A 20,598-nucleotide genomic window follows, 5' to 3' on the forward strand; every position below is an offset into this window, starting at 1 on the left:
TTTTGTTGTTGTTGTTTTGGTAAGGGGGAATGAACCCAGGGGCACTTAACCACTGAGCCACATCCCCAGCCCTTTTTATTTTTGGAGACAAGGTTTTGATAAGTTGCTTAGGGCCTCATTAAATCGCTGAGGCGGGCTTTGAATTTTACAATCCTCCTGCCTCAGCCTCCGGAGCTGCTGGGATTACAGGCAATGTGCCACCATGTCCTGCTTGTCATGAGTTTTTAAATACTAAAGTTCAAGAATATGTTCCATTGATCCAGCTACAGACTATGCAATTCATTTAGATACCACTTCCTGACTCTTACTATGTGCCAAAGCTCTTTACACACAAGGATGTAAAGAATCTAAGATAGGAACTCTGCATAATAAAAATTTCATGATCTTCTTAATACCAGTTATAAAACTTCAAAAATTAATTATATGAAGGATAAATAATTTAGCATTATGTTTGATAATGGCAGAATGTTAATTCCTCTCTATCAAATGTTTAATAAAAACTTAAGTACGTCTGCTCTGATTTAAATTGTATTTGCTCCATTTCCAGGTCACAACAAACAAATAATTTTATAATATGTAGAAGAAACTAAAAAGTTTAAACATGAAGCTGTTCTTATGAGAAAATCTACATTTTTGTTTTTTAAATTTTGACTTGTATTCTTACTGTTCTGAGGCCAGTCTCAAATTTGCAATCCTCCTGCCTCAGCCTCCTGAGCTGCTGGGATTCTGGCATGCACCATGCACCCGGATGTGATAATAGTATTATAAACCAAAAGGACAATATTGCTATTCAACAGAAGTTGGAGAATTTATTTCTTCTTAGTTCTAAAAGTAACACATGCAGTTTATTACATCACTGTTATCAAGATATGCCTTATTTCTGCTATTTCACCGTATGTTTATATTGTATATTTTCCTAAAGAAAATGAATACAACTGCTCCCAAACCCCTGTGTCTTCTTCACTGTTGTATCTTCAGTAACTGCTACCAAGCCTAGCAATATATAATTCAGTAATTATCCAAGACAGTACAAAAATGAATAACAAGACAGTACAAAAATTCAGAATCCTTCCTCAATGATTTACACTAGACTTTCTGGGTATAGGAGGGGTGAGGGGGAATAATGTAGTCAAGTGAAGGGTGGCATTAATGTTAAATATTCATATTTCTCCCTTGACATATGCCACAAGCATAGTTTATTTTAAAATTAGATCTAATAACCAACTGGGATTCTAAACCTTTAAATATTAATGTCAACTAATCTGCCTTACACATAAACAGCTCTTAGAGATTCATAGGAAAAAAGGGTAAAACCAAAAAAAATAATTAATAAAGTATGTAAACATGTCATAGAAAAATGAATACAAGTCACCCTTAAACTAAGATGTTTAATTTCACTCATAAGAGAAATACAAACTAAGACTACACTGAAGAAAATAGATACATTAATCAAATATAAATGTGAAAATATTTAGATACATATTATAAATAAGTACAGATAGACATCTGAGATAACTGAGGAAATGCAAACACTATCATCTAATCTATGTTAGATGATACTAAAGAATTTGTTTTGGGAGCCAGGAGTGTAGCTCAGCGGGAGATCATGTGCTTAGCAGAGCATGTGCTTAACAGTGCAAAGCCAACACCCACTATGACCAAAAAACAAAACAAAAAACCCAAATTGTTTTCTTAATGTGATAATGGCATCTTGTGTTTAAGAGTCTACAAGACATACATACTGAAGTATTTATAGATGAAATTATGATAGGGACTTCAAAATAATTGAGTGGAAAAGGAATAGAGAAGGATGTAGAATACATGTAAAACAAGACAAATTGTTTTGATGGCCATGTATTGATAATAGTTGTTGAGTGATGAGTACATTGTTTTCTTGACTTTTGTATACATGTAAAATTTCCTCAAATAAAAAATAATCTTAAACCTTTTGTAAAAAAAAGAATATACTTCAGAAAACTTTGGAAGAAAACACTCAGAAACTAAGAAGTGGTTATTTGTGTTTGAGTTTTGACATTTTTAGAAAAAGCTAAAATTTCAAAAAATTTAATGGAAAAATACCAATAATAACTTCATTCCATCAATATCTGGTTTCCTAAATGAACAATTTTGTAGCCTGAATGCATCAGCAATGTTATATGCTAGAAGAGGGCTATCACAGGAACATGGATCAGCATAATCAATGAAAAAGCATAAAAGAGCACTGAAATATGCAAATGAAATAAATTAGAGGTAGCTAAACTGTAACTCGTTATAAATTAAAACGTATATAAATGAAGGCTTTTAGTAAAGTTGCAGAATACAAAATCACCATGAAAAAATCAGTTATATGCAGGACACGGTGGTACACTCCTATGATCCAGCAACCCAGGAGGTTGAGCCAGGAGGATCCTGAGTCTGAAGCTAGCCTGGAGAACTTTGCAAGGCCCTGCCTCAAAATAAAATAAAAAGGCTGGGGGTGTAGCTCATTGTTAGTGTCCTTAGGTTCAATACTTACTAGCCCTCCCCCACACCCCAAAAAAGTCAATTATGTTTCTTATTAACTAACAATGAACAATCTGAAAAGTAAATTAAAGAATTTTATTTATTATAGCATCAAAAACAATAAAATACTTAGGAATAACTTAGTAGTAAGCTTCACCAAGGAGACAAAGGACTTGTACATGGAAAACTACAAAATTTTGCTGAAAGAAATTATAGAAGACACTAATAAATGAAATGACATCCTATGTTCATGAAGTGAAAAAGAATACTATTAAGACACCAACATTCTTCAAAGTGATCTACAGATTCAATGTCATTCCTATCAAAATCCCAATGTTGTTTCTTGTAGAAGAAGAAAAATCTGTACTAAAATTCACAAGTAATCTTAGGGGATCTGAATAGCCACAACAATTTTGAAAAAGAACAAAACTGAAGATCTTAACACTTCTTGATCTCAAAACTTGTTACAAAGCTACAATAATCAAAACACTGTGGTATTTCCATAAAGAAAGACCAGTAGAATACAATGGAGAAGCCAGAAATAAATCCTGTATAGGGTCAAATGATTTCAAGGATGCAAGATCATTCAAAGAGAAAAGGACAGTCTTTTCAACAAATGGTGTTAAGAAGACTGAATATCCACATGCAAGATTGTAGCTGGGCATTTATACCATATGTAAAATTTAACTTAAAATGGATCAAATGCTTACATGTAATAGTTAAAACTATAAAACTCTGTGAAGAAAACATGAGTTGAAAGCTTTATAACATGGATTTGTTAATTATTTCTTGGATATGACAGAGAAAACAGAAAGGACCACAATGAAATACCACTTCACACCCATTAGGATGGCCACCTAAAAGAACTGAGAGCATGGTCTCAAAGAGATACTTGTTTATATTATTCACAACAGTTCAAAGATGGAAGTAATTCAAATGGCTATTGCCAGATGAATACATAAGCAAAAGGTATATACATATAATGGGATAATATTTGCCTTAAAAAGAAAATTCTAACACATACTCAACATGAATGAACCTACAAATCATTATGTTATGTGAAATAACTAGTATTGAAAGGACAATGATTATATGGTTCCACTTATATAAGGTATCTAGAGTAATCAAATTCATAGATAACACAATAGAATGTTGGTTGCCAGGGGCTTGGGGGAAGAGAAAAATGGGAAGTTACTGCTTAATGGCAACAGTTAGTTTTGCAAAATGGAAAGAGTTCTGGCAACAGTTGGTGCTGATGGTGTCACAAAAACAGGAATGTACTTGATGCTACTGAAATGTACACTTTAGAATGGTTAAATGACAAATAGGATGTTATGTTAAATTTTACCACATTTTTAAAAAGTAAGTACCCTCCTTGTTGCTACCAAAGGAGAGATAGAAACTAAGAATTTTATGTTTTCTCCTAGAAATCCTACAGCCTTTTTTTTTTTTTTAACAAACATAAAGGGAATAATAAAAAGTAATCGGGGGCTGGGGTTGTGGCTCAGTAGTACAGTGCTTTCCTAGCATGTGTGAGGCATTGGGTTCAATCCTCAGTACCACATATAAATAAAGGTCTATCAACAACTAATAAATATATTTTTTTAAAAAAGTAATCAGTATGTGAAAGTTCTGTTAAAAGATTTTTGGAGCATCCCATCAACCATAGCTAGGATAATACACAGCAGGCACTGAAAAACACATTATGGATGCTGATTCCAAATGACAGCAACAACTAACATATATTGTTTACCATGTGTGACATTCCTCCAAATACTCTACATCTATTAAGTTATTTAATATAATGAAGATTATATTATTGGTATGTTTATTTTATCCATGAGGAATATGAGGCATTATAAAGTTAAATAAATTGAACAAAGTCACTATCTCTATTCAAATTAGATGACAGAAATGACTTTTAAACACTAGTAGTCTAGATGCAGAATTCATGGAATAAGACACTATATCTCATGCCTCTTTCTTAACCTATTAAATATACTCACAATCAATAGAGGTAGGCACTCAAGATGGAAGTTTTAGAGTTAATCCTAAAGGCACGATGTCAAACACTACAGCATAGCATACAGAGCTAATCTACCTTTCTAAGTATCATATCCTATTCATTTCTCCAAATTTCCACCCCTTTCCTCTTTGAGCTGTATCAAAGTACCTTTTATTCCTTGACTAATATCAAGTTCTTATCTCCAAACTTTTGCATATGCTATTCACTGTATTAAGAAAATTCCCTCTCCTCTACCATTTTTATTGCCTCATTAGTTAAACTTACCCAATTGTGAAGTCTGTCTGACAGTAACCCCCACCACACATGCACACACTCCTGGTTTTTTATGTTCTCAGATGACATGGTACACTAAATTAAATTCTAAATTAGAAATTTCCTTAAAATAGGAATATCTATGATTTGTGCTTATTCATAAAGTTTGGCATATAGTAAGCATCCAATATGGTGGGCACAGTGATGCATACCTGTAATCTCAGAAATTCAAGAGGCTGAGGACACAGGAATATAGTAAGTTCAAGGCCAGCCTTAGTAATTTAGGGAGACTTTATCTCAAAATTAAAAAATTTAAAATAACTAGGGATCTAATGTAGCTCAGTGGTAAAGTATTCCTGGGTTCAATCCCTATGACAACCCCCCACCAAATGATTTAAAAAAACAGTAAACACCCAATATGCCCTTGTAGATTAAGTGTCTCCAGGTATATTGGGGCTTCCAAAGTTGTTTTTAGGACTTACATTTCAGAATCCATTAATTAATAATGAGGCTATCATCATGCAATTCTATCAGAAGCTAAATTTGCCATGTGAAAGTTCAAACATAGACCCACAGACTGTAATTCAGAATTAGGTTTACATTAAGTACTGCAGTACTAAACCCACGGTTGCAATATGTAACCAAGAAACAATTTTAGGTGGGCACAGTGGTATACACCTGTAAATCCAGCTACTGGAGAGGCTGAGGCAGGAGGATTACAAGTTTGAGGCCAGACTGGACAACTTAGTGAGACCATGCCGTAAAATAAATAAATAATAAGAGAGAGAAAGAAAGAAAAATAAAAGGTCTGGGGATAAAGCTCAATGGTAAAGTGCCCCTGGGTTCAATTCCCCAGTACTAAAAAAAAAAGGAAATAACTGCAATACTACGAAGCATTTCTCATACACAAGATCAGTGTACTAAACATAAATATTCCAGAATTAAAGTATATCAAAGTTTGATATCAAATCTTGAGCTTACCATTAACAGAAGTTTCCTTTTATATAATCATCCTAGCTACAATTGCTCAATCCTATATAGTCACTGCATTTCATATATAAGCCTTTTTTTTTTAGTTCTTATTTCATTGTACGGTAATTGGTTTTTTAAAATTTATTATTTTAAAAAAATTTTATAGTTGTAGATGGACACAATGTTTTTATTTTATTTATTTATTTTTATGTGTTGCTGAGGATTGAACCCAGTGCCTCACACATGCTAGGCATGTGCTATCACTGAGCTACCACCGCAGCGCCCCCCCTGGAATTATTTGTTTAAATGACTACCTCTACTGGACTGCAGGATCTTTGAAAGTAAACCACCACTATCTCAGTGCTTAGCAGCAAAAAAAAAATTTCCAAAGGTTGTCAAAAGACTTAAGCCCAATAATACTTTTTGTATCTGTAAATAATCCTGCAAATAATTTTACAGTAGAGAATTAAGTTCAGAGGTTACATAACTTGGCTGAGATCCCACAGCAAGTAGGCAAATGAAATTCAAATTCAAATCCAGGTCTTCAGTAAATAAATTCTAATTCTTTTTCACCACCCATTTCATGTTACCATAAACAACTACAAGCTGTTTAAGAACTATGTCCTATAGTAGCAGCTGTAGAATTTTAACAATTCACCCATAAAAATGAATCTCAAAAAAATTAAAACAGTAAATGCTGCTGAAAGATGGAATATTTGAACTTAAAGAAGATCATTTCTCAGAGGTGGGGTTGTGGCTCAGTAGTAGAGTGCTTGCCTCACTGTGTGAGGCACTGGGTTTGATTCTCAGCGCTCCAAATAAATAAATAAATAAAATAAAGGTTCATCAACAACTAAAAAAAGGTAATTTCTTCTCTCTATAAATACATAAAACTATCATACAAAGTTACTATTATAGTCTCAATAAAATGTTGCTGTAAGTATTTAAGATGTCACCTTGTACTTCTTTATCATGATATTCTTTTAGTTTTGTCCAAAGTTCCTTAAAGTCATTAGATATATCTGCAGAATTCGGGCTTCCACAACTGCTTCCAGAGATGTTCATCTTGCTTAACAGGTTCCACACTTCTATTTGCTTAATGTTTTCTGACCTTTTTTGTTACATTATATAGGTGTGAAGTTGTCTTTAGACAGCTGAAATACCTGAAACGACAGATTGCAACATAAATAAACTTTGTTGTTCACCTTTATGTAATTTGAAGTCAGGATGAAACACAAGCCCAGTTGTTTTAAAAGTTTTCCTTATTTACCCACAATCAATCATTTTGAGAATTTGGGAAGGGTTGGTGGGGTGTGAGGAAATAAGATAAACCTCTTGATTTTAGTTATTTGGCCTTTACATAGGGGAAATATCTTATTGCACCTACAGAGAAGTAATTACCTATGTTCTGTTAAACTAAAAGGACTGATACTGACAGGTCTGTACTCATTCAGTCAGTATTGATTTACCATTATAAAAGAATTTATTGCTTTCTTAACTTTTGAATTGATGTAGAGTACAAAACTATACCAAGAAACCATTAAAAAAGTAAAATGATGCCAGGAACTTTGGTGCACACCTTCAATCCAATCAACTCTGGAGACTGAGGCAGGAAGATCTCAAGTTCAAGGCCCAACTCAGCAAAGAGGGAAGACACTGTTACTACTTGGTAACCTATAAATACTACAGAAATAAATATATAGTTTTATCAAGCTTTTAAAAACTGATATTGGACTTTTAAAAAACAATTAGCAAAAACTAGCCAGACCCCAGTGGCGCACATGTATAATCCCAGTAGCCTGAGAGGCTGAGACAGGAGGATCGAGAGTTCAAAGCCAGCCTCAGCAAAAGTGAGGCACTAAGTAACTCAGTAAGACCCTGTCTCTAAATAAAACATAAAATAGGGCTGGGGATATGGCCCAGTGCCCAAAATTCAATTAAAAAATTAGCAAAAACTGAACATATACTGTATTTCAGATATTAGGGAATTATAAATTTTCTTGGGTTTGATAATGATATAGTCACTAAAAACACCTTATCTGCCAAAGAAATATATACTGAAGTGTGTATAGATTAAGCAATATATTCTTTGCGATTGGCATGAAAATATTCCTACTAATACAAATAATAGGTGCTGGGTGGAAAGATGAAATAAAAAATGTTAAACTTTCACAATTATTGATGCTGAACAAGGGGTATGTATATGAGAGGGTTCATAATTGTACTGTCTCTCGTGTATACTCATTTCCATGTTAAAGTTTTAAAAAATGGGATTAGGTGAACTACATTAATACAGCTATTTCCAAAGAAGCTGGTATTCTACTATCTTTTAACCAAAAAAGATAAATTACGAGGCTTACATTATTGCCAATAAAACCCACCAATTATTATGTGTATAAAAGCAAAAGGCTATGTTAGTTTACATTTATTATACTTAATCTTCAGAACAACTCTATAAAACAGCCACAATTATAAATTTCATTTTAGAGTTGAGGAAACAGGTGTAACAGTCAAGTTGAGAGCCCAAAAAATACCTAGGTAGCAGGAAAAGCAACAACAAAAAAGTAAAAATAAGCTAACTGTTCCAATTAAGTGAACAGTTTAAAGGTTTAATTGAAACTTTTAAATTGCACAGCATTAGTTTAAAACCAATGAATTTAAGCGTCCTTAAGAAACAAACTAAAACAATCAAATGCTTTAAACACACACACTCTCTTTATCAAAAGCAAACTTGCAAATGGCTGTGGCTCAGGAAACCCTTTCCTCCTCCCTGCCCACTCAGCGCTTCTGGCTGACATCTCTCTTGTGGCACTGAACCGTCACCGCTGCACAGTGAGCCTTGATCTCTCAGAACGCACATCTTGCCACCCGAATTGCACCAGGGGCTCCAAGACTAGTGATAATTCATTCCTGTGTATTCCCTAGCACTGTAAGCCAGCACACTGAAGGCATCCAATAAGATATTTACTGTCGCAACACAGTCCTTTCACACCGGTGAGGCAAGAGGAACTGCCCAAGGCACTTGCAGGAGTGCAGCGGTTCTCACTCCCCTCCCGGTCTCCACCAGCCTCTCCTCAGCACCCCGCACAATCCGCCCGCGCTTCTGGTGAAAATGCGCCCAAGGCCGGCGCGGGAATCGCATACGGCGCGGTCGGCGCATGCGCGCGGGCGTGCCGGGCGCTGGGAGGCGCGTCCTCAGCCCGCGCGGGAGAACAAGAACCACACAGAATGCTAGCTGGGGGCATCTCCAGAGTTCAGACTCAGCCCAGCCTACGTCCTCACAACCCGAGTGCCTGTGGTACTCTCCAAACCCCGAGAGCCAAACCCCTACGACGAGCGCGCAACTCCAGACCGGAAATAGTCCCTAGGACTGGGCACTCAGGGTGGGGGAAAGAAGATTCCTCGTACTCACAGCTTCCAGGACAGCCTCGAAATCCTCGAGAGCCCCAGGACAGGAGCAGATGCCCTCTGGGGTAGTAAAGGGACAGCAGCTCCCTGTTCCCCGTCGCCCCCTTCTTTCACCAGACTGGCAGACCCTAATCCAGGGCTGGGGGAAGGCCGGAGGGCGGCCGGCCCGGCTTGGAAGCGGCCGGCCCCGCCCAGCCCGGGAGCCCTGCGACGTCACGCAACGTCACGTGACGTCACGCGGGAGTTCCCGCGGCGGTACGCCCTTTCCTCCTCGCTGGCTCTGTCGGGGAGTCTGAAAGAGGGATTTAGCTGGAAGGGTTGAGAGGGTTGCCTGTGAGCAGAAGGGACCGACCCAAAGAACTTGGCGTCCGCGACAGCGTTTTGAAGGTGCCCTGAGGAAAACTAAAACTGTTCTATCTGGGGAGCCCCAGCCGTTGGTGTCTGTGAACGCTGTCTTCTCTGTGCATGTGACAAAAGCATATTTCAAGGAAAGCGTGTAGGAGGAGGGTACCAAACCCAGAGTTCAAAATCAGCTGGTGTGGGAGTCAGCCTGATAGTCATTACCTACGGGACTGGTTAATAACGTCCTATTTCAAAATGCTTTTTATTTTGCTGAAGTTAAATGGGAAGTTTCTGGCAAACCTGAAATGAGAGGGAATCAGAAGCGACCGCATTCTTTATTCGTTGGGGCAACACGTTGCTAGGTAATTTTTTAAAAAATCAAAATTTCCTGTCGCTGTTGTCTGATATTCAAACGGATAGTATATTTTTCTATTTATTTATTTTTTATTTTGGAGTACTGGAAGTTGAACCCAGGGTCTCCTTACTACTGAGCTACATCCCCAGCCCCCCACCCCTTTTGAGACAGGGTCTCAGTGATTTGCTGAGGCTGACCTTGAACTTGCTATCTTCTTGCTTCAGACTCCCTGGTCGCTGGCATTATAGGCATGCAGTACGACACTCAGCTATCTTAATTTCTGAATGTAGCATTTTTTGACCATTTAGTTCTACAAATCAAGTTGAAAATAAACTATAAATCACTTTATCTTTGGAATACTTTTCTGTTATATTTTCAAGACCTGGGAAGAAGACAGGGACAATAACTTTTAAGGTGTAATTCTTCGAAAATTATAAATACAAAGCATAAAGGCAATTTTCCCATTCATCTGACATTTGAAGAATGAATATCATAATTTACTCTTTGATATTGGACATATAAAAGCTGGTGTCTTTAAAGAAGACGCTGAACCGTCCTTGCCCTATTGTAAAAACTTTTTTATTTTCCACCTTTATAAGACTTAATTCATAATGTTTTTAAAAAATGAGCCAGCTATAGTGGCTTTAATCCCAGCAGCTCAGGAGGCTTAGGCAGGAAGACTGCAAGTTCAAAGCCAGCCTCAGCAACTTAGACCCTAAGCAACTCAGCTAGACCCTGTCTCTAAATAAAATATTAAAAAGGACTGGGGATGTGGCTCAGTGGTTTAGTGTTCTTGGGTTCAATCCCCAGTACCACCTCCCCCCAAAAAGATTGAAAAATTGACTATGCCATTTTTAGTACAACATAATTGGCCGAGTTAAAACTTGTATAAATGTTTATAATAGAAATTGGAGTTTTAATATGTGGAAAAAACCTGTAATCAGATTGTCATATCAAAACAGCATATCTAAAGGACATAGTATTTGTCAGCACAGACGGTGGATGTCTATAATCCCAATGAATCTGGAGGCTGAGGCAAGGGAATGGAAAGTTCCAAGCCAGCCTTAGCAACTTAGCCAGGCCCTAAGCAACTTAGACCCTTTTCAAAATAATAGGGCCGGGGATGTGGCTCAGTGGTAATGGGCCTCTGGGTTCAATCCTTACTATCAAAAACAAAACAAAAATAGTATTTGTGGTCCAAAGAAAAATTATCTGAACAGAATGACCTAACCTGTTCTTAAGACCTTTGCCTATGACTCATTAATTCATTTATGCAAATAGAATCCAAAGATTTCATCCTTGACACTATTCTCCCTTAACCCTTGTACCCAATCTTTTACCAAATCCTTTCAGACATTTAAATCCATCCCTTTTATCACTACCTCCATAATCCTAGCTTCTATTAACTTTTACCTGATCTACTACTATTCTACTTTCCATATCTACCCAATCTACTAACCAACCTAAACCAGTCTCTTCTCTGGAAAATTGTTGAGTATCAATTCTCTATTCATGTATATATTTAATTTTTATTGTATACATGTATTGCTGAAAAAATCATATATAGTCTAATGAGGAGAGTACAGGCTCTGAAGCCAGACTGCTTGGGTTTGAATGCTGCTAATATCCTCAGTGTCACTGGACAGTTTGCTTAACCTCTCTCATTTTTCCTGTCTATAAAATGAAAATAATAATAGTACCAATCTCATAGGGAATGAAGATTAAGTAATATAACATGTAAAGTGCTTAGTGCACTGTTCAGATACATAATTAGTATATGTTCAATAAAAACTAGCCATTAGTAGGGGCTGGGACTGTGGCTCAGTGGCAGAGTGTTGCCTAGCATGTGTGGAGGCACCACATAAAAAAATAAAAAAAGGCATGATGTCAATCTACAACTACAAAAAAAAAATTAAAAACTAATTTTTACTAGTATTTCTCAGCTAATAGACTGAGTATAACCCCTTTCTAAAGACATAGTTTAAAGGATGAGGAAAAAAAGAATTTCAAACTTTATACCTTCTCCTGCCACCTTAAAGTGTGCCTATTTTGAGGGCATTTTACTATACTTTAGCTACTGTGCTGTTCTTGAAAAGTAAATCTAATAATGTCACTATGCTGCTTAAACACTTTCAGTGGCTTCCTGTTACTTTTTGAAGAAAACCCCTTTTGAACTGGTAGTAAAAGCAGCTTCATTTCCATATTCTGTTCTTGTGCCTCACAGGTCTTCACATACTGTAGTCTCTGCCTGGAGTTCAACAAACCTACTCCTCCCCTTTGCCTAGCTATGAATTTAATAATCTTTTATTTTGTTTTAATAGTTTCTTCTGTTAGTTTCTCTTATAACAACATGTACTTCCATATCTTACACTTCTTAAAAAGTTTTAGTTATTTAATTTTGTCTCTCCACTAGACATTTAAGTAACAACCATGTCTTTTTTGGCGATGGGTAGGGTATTTAACCCAGGGGCATTTTACCACTGAGGTACATCCTCTATCTCCCCCCGCCCCCCACTTTTTTTTTGAGACAGAGTCTCACCAAGTTGCTTAGGATTTTGCTAAGTTGTTGAGGCTGGCCTCTTACTTGTGATCTTTCTGACTCAGGCTCTGGAGTTACTGGGATTACAGGTGTGTGTCACCATGCCCAGCAATAACCATGTTTGTTCATCTTTTTATCTCCAGAAAAAGAACCCAGTGACTGCCACAGAAACAGTACTCTAGATAAATAAATAACTAGGGCATCTCTTCATGACTTATTATTTTTTATGTAAGTGGAAACCTTTGGATATATTAATAAATCTTAGATTTTTCTTTATGAGATTTTATAATGGTCACTTTAACCATGGAAAGGGTGGGCATACTCATAGTTATAAGTAGGAGATAAGCAGATTTCAGACTTATCATGATAGAATAAATTTGAAGTCCCAAAGTTATATGCAGAGAACACATCTTTATCAGAGAAGCAGTTACTTTGAACTCTTCATTAGATTTGGTTTTCATATTTTATGGCTTAAAACAGTACTTGCCAACCTACTTAATTTTGGTATAATTAATACAGTCAATCCCCAATTTGCAATGTTCAGTCTGTGATTTTTTGTTTTTACAATGAAATTGAAATTGATAAGTATTCAGTGGAAACTGTACTTCCAAAATTGAATTTTGATCTTTTCCTAAGCTAGTGATATGCAATATGATCCTCTCTTATGAAACAGGGCAGTGGCAGCAAACCATAGCTACCCATGAGACATGCAGTCACAAGGGGACGAAACCAACACTCTGTAGGATGCTGTGTGGCTAAGGATGTTCAGTAAATTATGTGTGTTAAATGCACTTTTGACTTATGATATTTTTAATTCATGATGGGCTTATTGTAAGTGCAAGGAGCACTTATGCTTGTACTACATGTTATGATAACAGAATAAGGTTGTTTGCATCTAGAGGCAACAAAGTTGGCACTCCAACCACCTCAGCCCCAATACTGCCACCTCCAGGATTGCAAATTTATTCTCAGCACACCTGTGATTCATTAGAGGACAGTTGTTAGGATGCTCAATTTAAAAGTTATGTGGTGAAGTGTTAAAATGGTGAACTACTTTATATTTATATATTTTTTTTCAGAGAAAATTGTGTGGTAGTAATAAAATGCTAAGATTCTTAAAATTAGAAATCTGGAATTTATGTAGATTTTAAAATCATCTAGCTTTAGCCATTTCAAAAATGAAATTGTTGATTCTACAGTCTATGTTTAACTCCTACAGCTGGGTAGCCAAGTATGATGAAGGGGAAATCACCAGGTTAGACTTTTAGATAACACTAAAATTACATGTTTTCAAACCTCATTCAGGACGTTAGTTAATCCCTAAAATAGCCTTTGTTGAGCTCCTTCTATTTCCTTTGCTGTCTTCCATCTTTCACTATTTTCTTCAAGTCTTTCTATGTGGTATTTTCACTTCTAACTAAAACCTAGTCCAGATTAAACCAGACAGTTGAACTCAAGCAGTGAGATCTTCCTAAACTTTGTTTTCCCTTTCTCAACCCTGTGAATTAGGCAGGACCACATTGCAGATAAAAATAAAACCCACATCGAATTGCTTCTCATCACCTCCTTTGCATCCACCTTGGTCTAATCCACCAGAAAACTTTTATAAATCAATAGTCTCCATTTTAAAAAAGTTAAACAATTATCTTTCTTTTTTCACTCTTTTCCCTTTCAGAATATTATCCTATGGTGGTCAGAGTGGTCCTTTAAAATGTGCCAGAACATCACATTCCCCTGCTCAAAACATTCCAGGGTCTTCCTATAACATTACAATAAGATCTAAAGCCCTTTCCAAGAAGTCAGGACAAGTCAGTCACTATAGTCTACTGATGTTACTTCCTAAATATATTTTGAGTTAAGTTCTTTCCTTTTCATCCCCATTCTTATTGCCCTACTTTAGGTCCTATTTTTTGCCTAGAAGACAGCCTTTCTGCTTCCAATCTTGTTCGCATTAATTGAGTCTCCACATAGCTGAGATCTAAACCATTATTTCTGATCTTATCACTCTGCTTAAAACCCTTCAGTGACTCTCTATTGCCTAAAAGTTAAAATTCAATCCCTTTAAAGTATCACAGAAGCCTTTCTTAGTTCTGCATACTCTCTATGTATAACTTGCTCTTTCCCTTTATCAACAGAAAAGCCCCTTTATTCTCTCCTCCTCATTTCTATTTCTTTGTGTTGGTTCATCCAATCCTTTTTTTTTCTTTCACATTTTAACTTATTCTTTAAGACAGCTCAAGTTGTACCACTTCTAGTAGAGTAACCTAATATCTCTACCCCTCCTTCCTATCCACTCCCACAAATGGCCCTCCTCATTCACCTATATCCCTCAATACATGTATTCTATCAGTGCACTTAATGCCATTATGTTGTCATTATTTTCATAAGACTTTTATCTTCTCCAAGCAGACTATGGGCTCCTTGATGCCAGAGACTGTACTTTTTTTTTTTTCTCAGTTTTTTCAGTTCTTAAGCATCCCATATAGCCACAGATATAATTTTGTTTTCTAGTGAGCACATTTTAAAATGAGGAACAAAACAGGTGAAATTAGCAATATATTTATTTTACTCAATTTACCTAAAATATTATTTTTATTAAAAATTAATAAGACATTTTTTCATTCATTTTTGACTTACGAAAATCTTTGAAGTTCAATGTATATTTTGCCTTTATGGCACATCTCAGTTTGGATTAGCTATAATTCAGTGCTCAAAGACACATGTGGCTAGTAGATACTGTATTGGACAGCACTGGCCTATGCTGAATATTGAGTGAAAAAAAATGAGGCTATGTGAAATATCTAAAGAACCAAGATGGAGCTGGGAATAGGACATGGTATCGTATTCTCAGTCTAATGCTGTTAGATGCCCACTTGTGTTGGGCATTTCCCATCTCTCTTCACTTCCCTTATCGTTGCCTCCTTCCTTTCCCTAGCATTGAGTGCTTATATCTTATTGCTCAAAACTTAAGTGATTAAACCCATAATGATTATTTACATAATACTTTCCAGCACATCTAACATGAACATACAATATTGGTAAATTGGGGTGAGCTGTTATACCTTTAGTCAGAACTATTTTAAGTATAGGTCAAAAGGTTAGTTTGAGAGACAAAAGAAAATTCTGTTAACTGTCAATATTTATGTCAACTTAAAAGAGCACCTGATTTAATTTTTTAAAAATTGTTTATAGGAATTAGTAAGTAGTGTTTGTGGGTGATAGTATACATCTATCAGGGATCTTGCTCCAAGTGTCAAAATGCTTAGTTATGATTTAATAGTACCAAGATTCCAGTTAGGTTGAACAAGTTTTATAATTGTTTTAAAAGATATATTTGACATTCATAGAGGGTGTCAGTATCAGTTTTTATTTTGGGATTGTCTTAGGTTTTCATTTAAATGTCTGTTAATCATAGACATTAAATATTATACATTACTTTTCAACTAAAAAGAATAGTCTCATGTCTGTCTGGTAAGTTTCCAAATTAGATAAAGAAGCTTTATTTAATAAACTATGTAGGTATAACTACACTTGACTGAATTTCCTTCTTCATTTCCCTCTATAGGCTATTAAAGTAGTTCCATTTGTTTTTAAACATCTTTCATTTCATGTTAGTAATGGGCAAACTTTCACTGGATATATAAATTGTTCAATTTAGCATATTTCACTGTGCTTGACGAAGGTCCCTATATTGGTTGCCTAGGTTTAAGTGATAATGGACTGATTAATAATGTTATTAATATATTATTTGAAGAATAATTTATCATTAATGGACAGAGACATCTAGTTCTTTCAGGTCATCTATTTATAATGCAGAGAATGTTTCAAATATTTCAAATCTATGCATACTCTATAGGTTTTTGAAGCCCAGAGACTTTTTAAACTGATTAGTTAGCCTTTAAACCTTCTAACACTTGTACTTATAAGAACTTAACTGCTGAAGAGATAAAAACTTATGAGCCAGTGAATATTTGCCTAGCATGTGCAGGGCCCTGGGTTCTGTACCCAGCACTGAAAAAGAAAGAAAGAAAAGAGGAAAAGAACTTATGAACGATCACATGCTATGGATATAGCTTCATGGTGAAGTGCCTTCCTAATATGCATAAAGCCCTGGATTTCATCCCAGTACTAGAAAGGAAGAAATAAAGGAAGGAAGGAAAAAAAAGATCACTAAGACTGTGTAGTAGAAACATTTATTTTGGGAATCTTGAAAACTATGAATTTTAACCTTTTTATACAGTAAAAATGTACTATACTGCACTGCCCTGTGTACATATGTATAATGCTACCATGATGGAAATTGTGAGAATATTTATTTACCATCATGTAAATGGAAAACATTATGAAGGGTTAACTGTAGAAACAAGTCACCAACATGTGGAGTCTACTTATTAAAGCATTTCTTAGTAAGTTCACAAGAGCCAACACATTTAATATCCATTGCTTTGTCCACTTTAAAAATGACAATTTTTCCTTCTGTGAATTTATGAATTTGTCCACTTCTTGGAAATAATTGTGATCCTTAGTGTACCTATGCATCACAAATTACAGATGTATCTTCAAACACGCTGTTTTACTTTGTCTTTTTTTCCATCTTTCCCTATTCTAATTATGCTTGAGAAAAATAGACTCTGTTTAAAATATTGGCTTTTTGCTTTTCCTAATCCATATGTTAGTGTAAAGTTAAGAAAACTTTAATAGTTTATTACTTTTCCAAAGATAAATGCAAAAATTCAAAATATTTTGTGTTCAATTAGATAGTTATGAGTTCACTTATTCCTCCTTAAAGCTCAGTAGGGTAACTATAGTTTACAGCAATTTATTATATAGTTTATAAAGAAGTACAAGGCAGGTTAGAGGTGTGGCTCAGAGGTAGAGTGTATGCTTTGCATATGTGAGGACCTGAGTTCCATCTTCAGGATTCCCCTTGACCAAAAAGAACTAGGAGAGAAGAGTTTGAAGGTCCCCAGCACAAAGGGTAAATGTTCAATAAGATAAAAATGCTGATTATCCTGATTTGATTATTATTGGCTAATCCTTTCAAATAATCATCTCCTCTAATAATAATACAAATTTTGCATTTTAGCACTTGCCTGTAATCCCAGCAATTTGGGAGGTAAGACAAGAGAATCACCAGTTCAAGGCCAGCCTCAGCAATTTAGCAAGGTAGGAGCTTAGTGAGACCCTGTCTCAAAAAATAAAAAGTGATGGGAATGCGGTTCAGTGATAAAGTGCCCCTGGGTTCAACCCCTAGTACTAAAAAAAAAAAAAAAAAAAAAAAATTGTATCTCCTCTAAAGGAGACAGTACGTTTTAGCCATTACTTTTTCAGTTTCGCTTCTTATAACCAGAAATATTAAAAATTTATAGTGAAATTGTGTTGTAATTTACTTCACATTAATTGTGACTGTTTTTATGGGCTACATAGGATACTAAGACTGAAACAGACTTCTCTTCCCACATCTAGTAGACTTTTTATGTAAGGTGACCATATGCCCAGGTTTACCAGCAATAGTTCTGGTTAATGCGTGTTTTACTAGTTTAATTATTAAATAGGGGTCCTTTTTACTTTAAAAAAATGTCCTGGTTTGAGTGATAAATCATATGGTCAGAAGAAATTTTGAGATATAAACTAATAAAAAGGGAAGATTTAAATGCTTTTTTGTAGTCAGCACTTTTTCCTTCTCATCTATGTAGAGATCTATCTAAACTCTCTTTAGCTTATTAAAGAATTATACTCTTTGATTTACTAAAGTACTCTGAAACTCCTGTGAGTTGAGAAGTGGTTTGTTTAATACTGATAGGAAATTAATTCAAGAGCATTAACAATGATAAAATACAAAGTACTTTTCCCGTTTATCTTCTTTTTCAACCTAAAAAAAAAATTGTCAAAAAGATACAATAGTACAGTTTTCATCTTTCCACAGAGGTTGTGAAATTAGGTAGCTTGACTAGCAATATATATATATCATATATATATGTATTTGTTTCACATATATGAAAACTATATGTCTAAATACATATATTAATATATTTTAGCATGTATATAATATATGTACATACATATATCTGTATACCATGCTGTTTTTAAATAATAGAATCTATATAAAGCTTATTTTATGCTTTTTTCTTTTTTAATTTAGAAAACAGTTTAGAAAAAATAATTAGTTTGTGCATTTTGACAGAAAATTATTCTTATTTGAAGGTTAATTTGCAGCTCCAGTATACTTTTCTATTTACTTCAGAAAGTTTCACATTGTAAAAGGTTATGAAAAGGACTTGTAAATGTGACAGAATTTAATTAGTCTCACAACTGAGAAGAAGAAAATAAAGCAGGCTTTCTTAATCAGAGTTGGAGTGAAGCACCTATTATGAACAATTCCAGTTCATTTTTTAGACTTTTTTGCACTAATAATTTATTTCTAAGTAATTTTGGTACACATGCTGTTTTACTTACAGTACACTAGTATGTATAATTGAGAAATTGTTGTAAACTGATTTCTAATAGAAATAGCAAAAATGTTTATACAAGCTTTCCCAGCCCTGAGTTGTGGATTCTTTCATGTTCCAAGTTTAAAATTGAATAGATTGAAGGGTGAATTATGTTGCAATATCAGAAAGTACCAGAGTAAGGAGTGTTCCAAAAAAAAATGTGATTGTATTCCATAATCAATGTAGCCTTAGGACATTAGGGAAAGAGCTGGGACATAGGACTATGGCTTAAATTCTGGCCCTATCTCTAATTATCTGCATGTTTCCTAGACAAGTCTTATTTCCCCAACTGAAAGATGAAAATATTTATTTTACCCAAAGGGGTTGTTGTAAGGATGAAATAATATATGTGAAATTTCTTAAAGAAGACTTAAGTTTGAAGCAGCTTGCCTTTTGGGAGCAGAGTGACAGAGGCTTTCCAGGCAGGAGTGTGCAAAGTTCTGCTGAGGGAGGGGGCAGGCAATCATTGTGAGCTCTAGAAACTGCAAATATATAATAATGTATTTATATAGGTTGATATTGGGAAAGTGGCATTGAGTTCTAATTTTTAAAATTCTAATCCTATTGAGTAAATAATGTAACTTCTCTTTGATTTGGTTGCTTATCAAAAAAAATGAAGATAATATATACATTGGGTATTTCACAAAATCATCGATAAGATTGGATGAGATGTATATATGTACCCTAACAATGTAAGAACCTTGTGTAATAGATTTAAGGCTAATAGGAGACATGTCTCCAATCACTAACTTGTAATTATAGTGAAATGTTGAATTGGTATGCAAATGGTGAGAGATTCATAATAAAAGAAGGGACTAACTAAGTGCTTTTACATGATTTACATGATCAAATTTAGGTAAAGCAGGTAGTGTTAAATGGTGGTTTTTATTATTAAATTCTTTTTAGATGTACATGACAGTAGAGTGTACATACATAGAGTACAACTTAACTCTAATTAGGATCTCATTCTTGTATATGTTATGGAGTTTCTCTGGTGATATAATCATATATGAACAGAGGAAAATTATGTTCCATTCATTCTACTCTTTCCTGTTCCCAATACCCTCTTCCCTCATTCCCCTTTGAATATGATGGTTTTAAATATTTCCATTCTATTCCAAAGGATTTAAAAATCATCTAGCCCAAAAACAAAGTTGTATAAACAGGAGAAACTAATTCATTCATTTATTTCAGAGATTAGTGCTTGTAAGAAATCCTTAATATAATAGCGATATATCATCTTTCCAGCTTCAAATCCAAGAAAGGGAATGTTGGAATAAATGTTGATATTATGATCTGAGCTAATATAGTAAAGACCTGAGTATATTTTGTTTCTCTTTTTGAAAATATTATCTGTTATGATTGGGCTTTGTTCAGCCACATGTGTCCCCACTTTTTCCCATTTCCTATGTAATCTTCATTTCAATTTGTCTGCTTTATCTTTATTCATTAGCTACTTTATTGATTTGTTAAAATACTCAGCTTTCTCCCAGAATTCAAGTTAAGTGAAAAAATGATAGTCTTTGTTAGATTTCCTTTTTTACTTGCATCTATTTCTCCTTCACTTTCTCTAAAGTAGGCTTAGGCATTATACAGATATGGTATTTACTTAATTAAAGCACATGACTTGATGTTTAGTTATTCCATTTTTAATCTGCTTGACTAGAGCCTTCGTATAATGCATTCTTCAAAATCAAGCTCCAGGATCACA

General features: G+C 34.9%; 1 protein-coding gene across 3 annotated transcripts in view; it reads right to left on the bottom strand.

The window, feature by feature from the left end:
- The window catches only part of Rbbp8 (RB binding protein 8, endonuclease), a 67,781-nt gene extending 58,445 nt beyond the window's left edge, over positions 1–9,336 (bottom strand). For all 3 annotated transcript variants that reach the window (XM_071602669.1, XM_071602668.1, XM_027935660.2), the window contains exons 1-2: positions 9,165–9,336; positions 6,709–6,915 (exon numbers count right to left, since the gene is read on the bottom strand). In XM_071602669.1, the coding sequence (XP_071458770.1) occupies positions 6,709–6,817 (109 nt within the window). In that variant the 5' untranslated portion in view covers positions 6,818–6,915; positions 9,165–9,336. The remainder of the gene's footprint in view (positions 1–6,708; positions 6,916–9,164) is intronic.
- Between the last annotated feature and the right edge of the window lie 11,262 nt (positions 9,337–20,598).

Source organism: Marmota flaviventris, chromosome 16, assembly GCF_047511675.1.
Source record: "Marmota flaviventris isolate mMarFla1 chromosome 16, mMarFla1.hap1, whole genome shotgun sequence".
Taxonomy (NCBI): domain Eukaryota; kingdom Metazoa; phylum Chordata; class Mammalia; order Rodentia; family Sciuridae; genus Marmota; species Marmota flaviventris.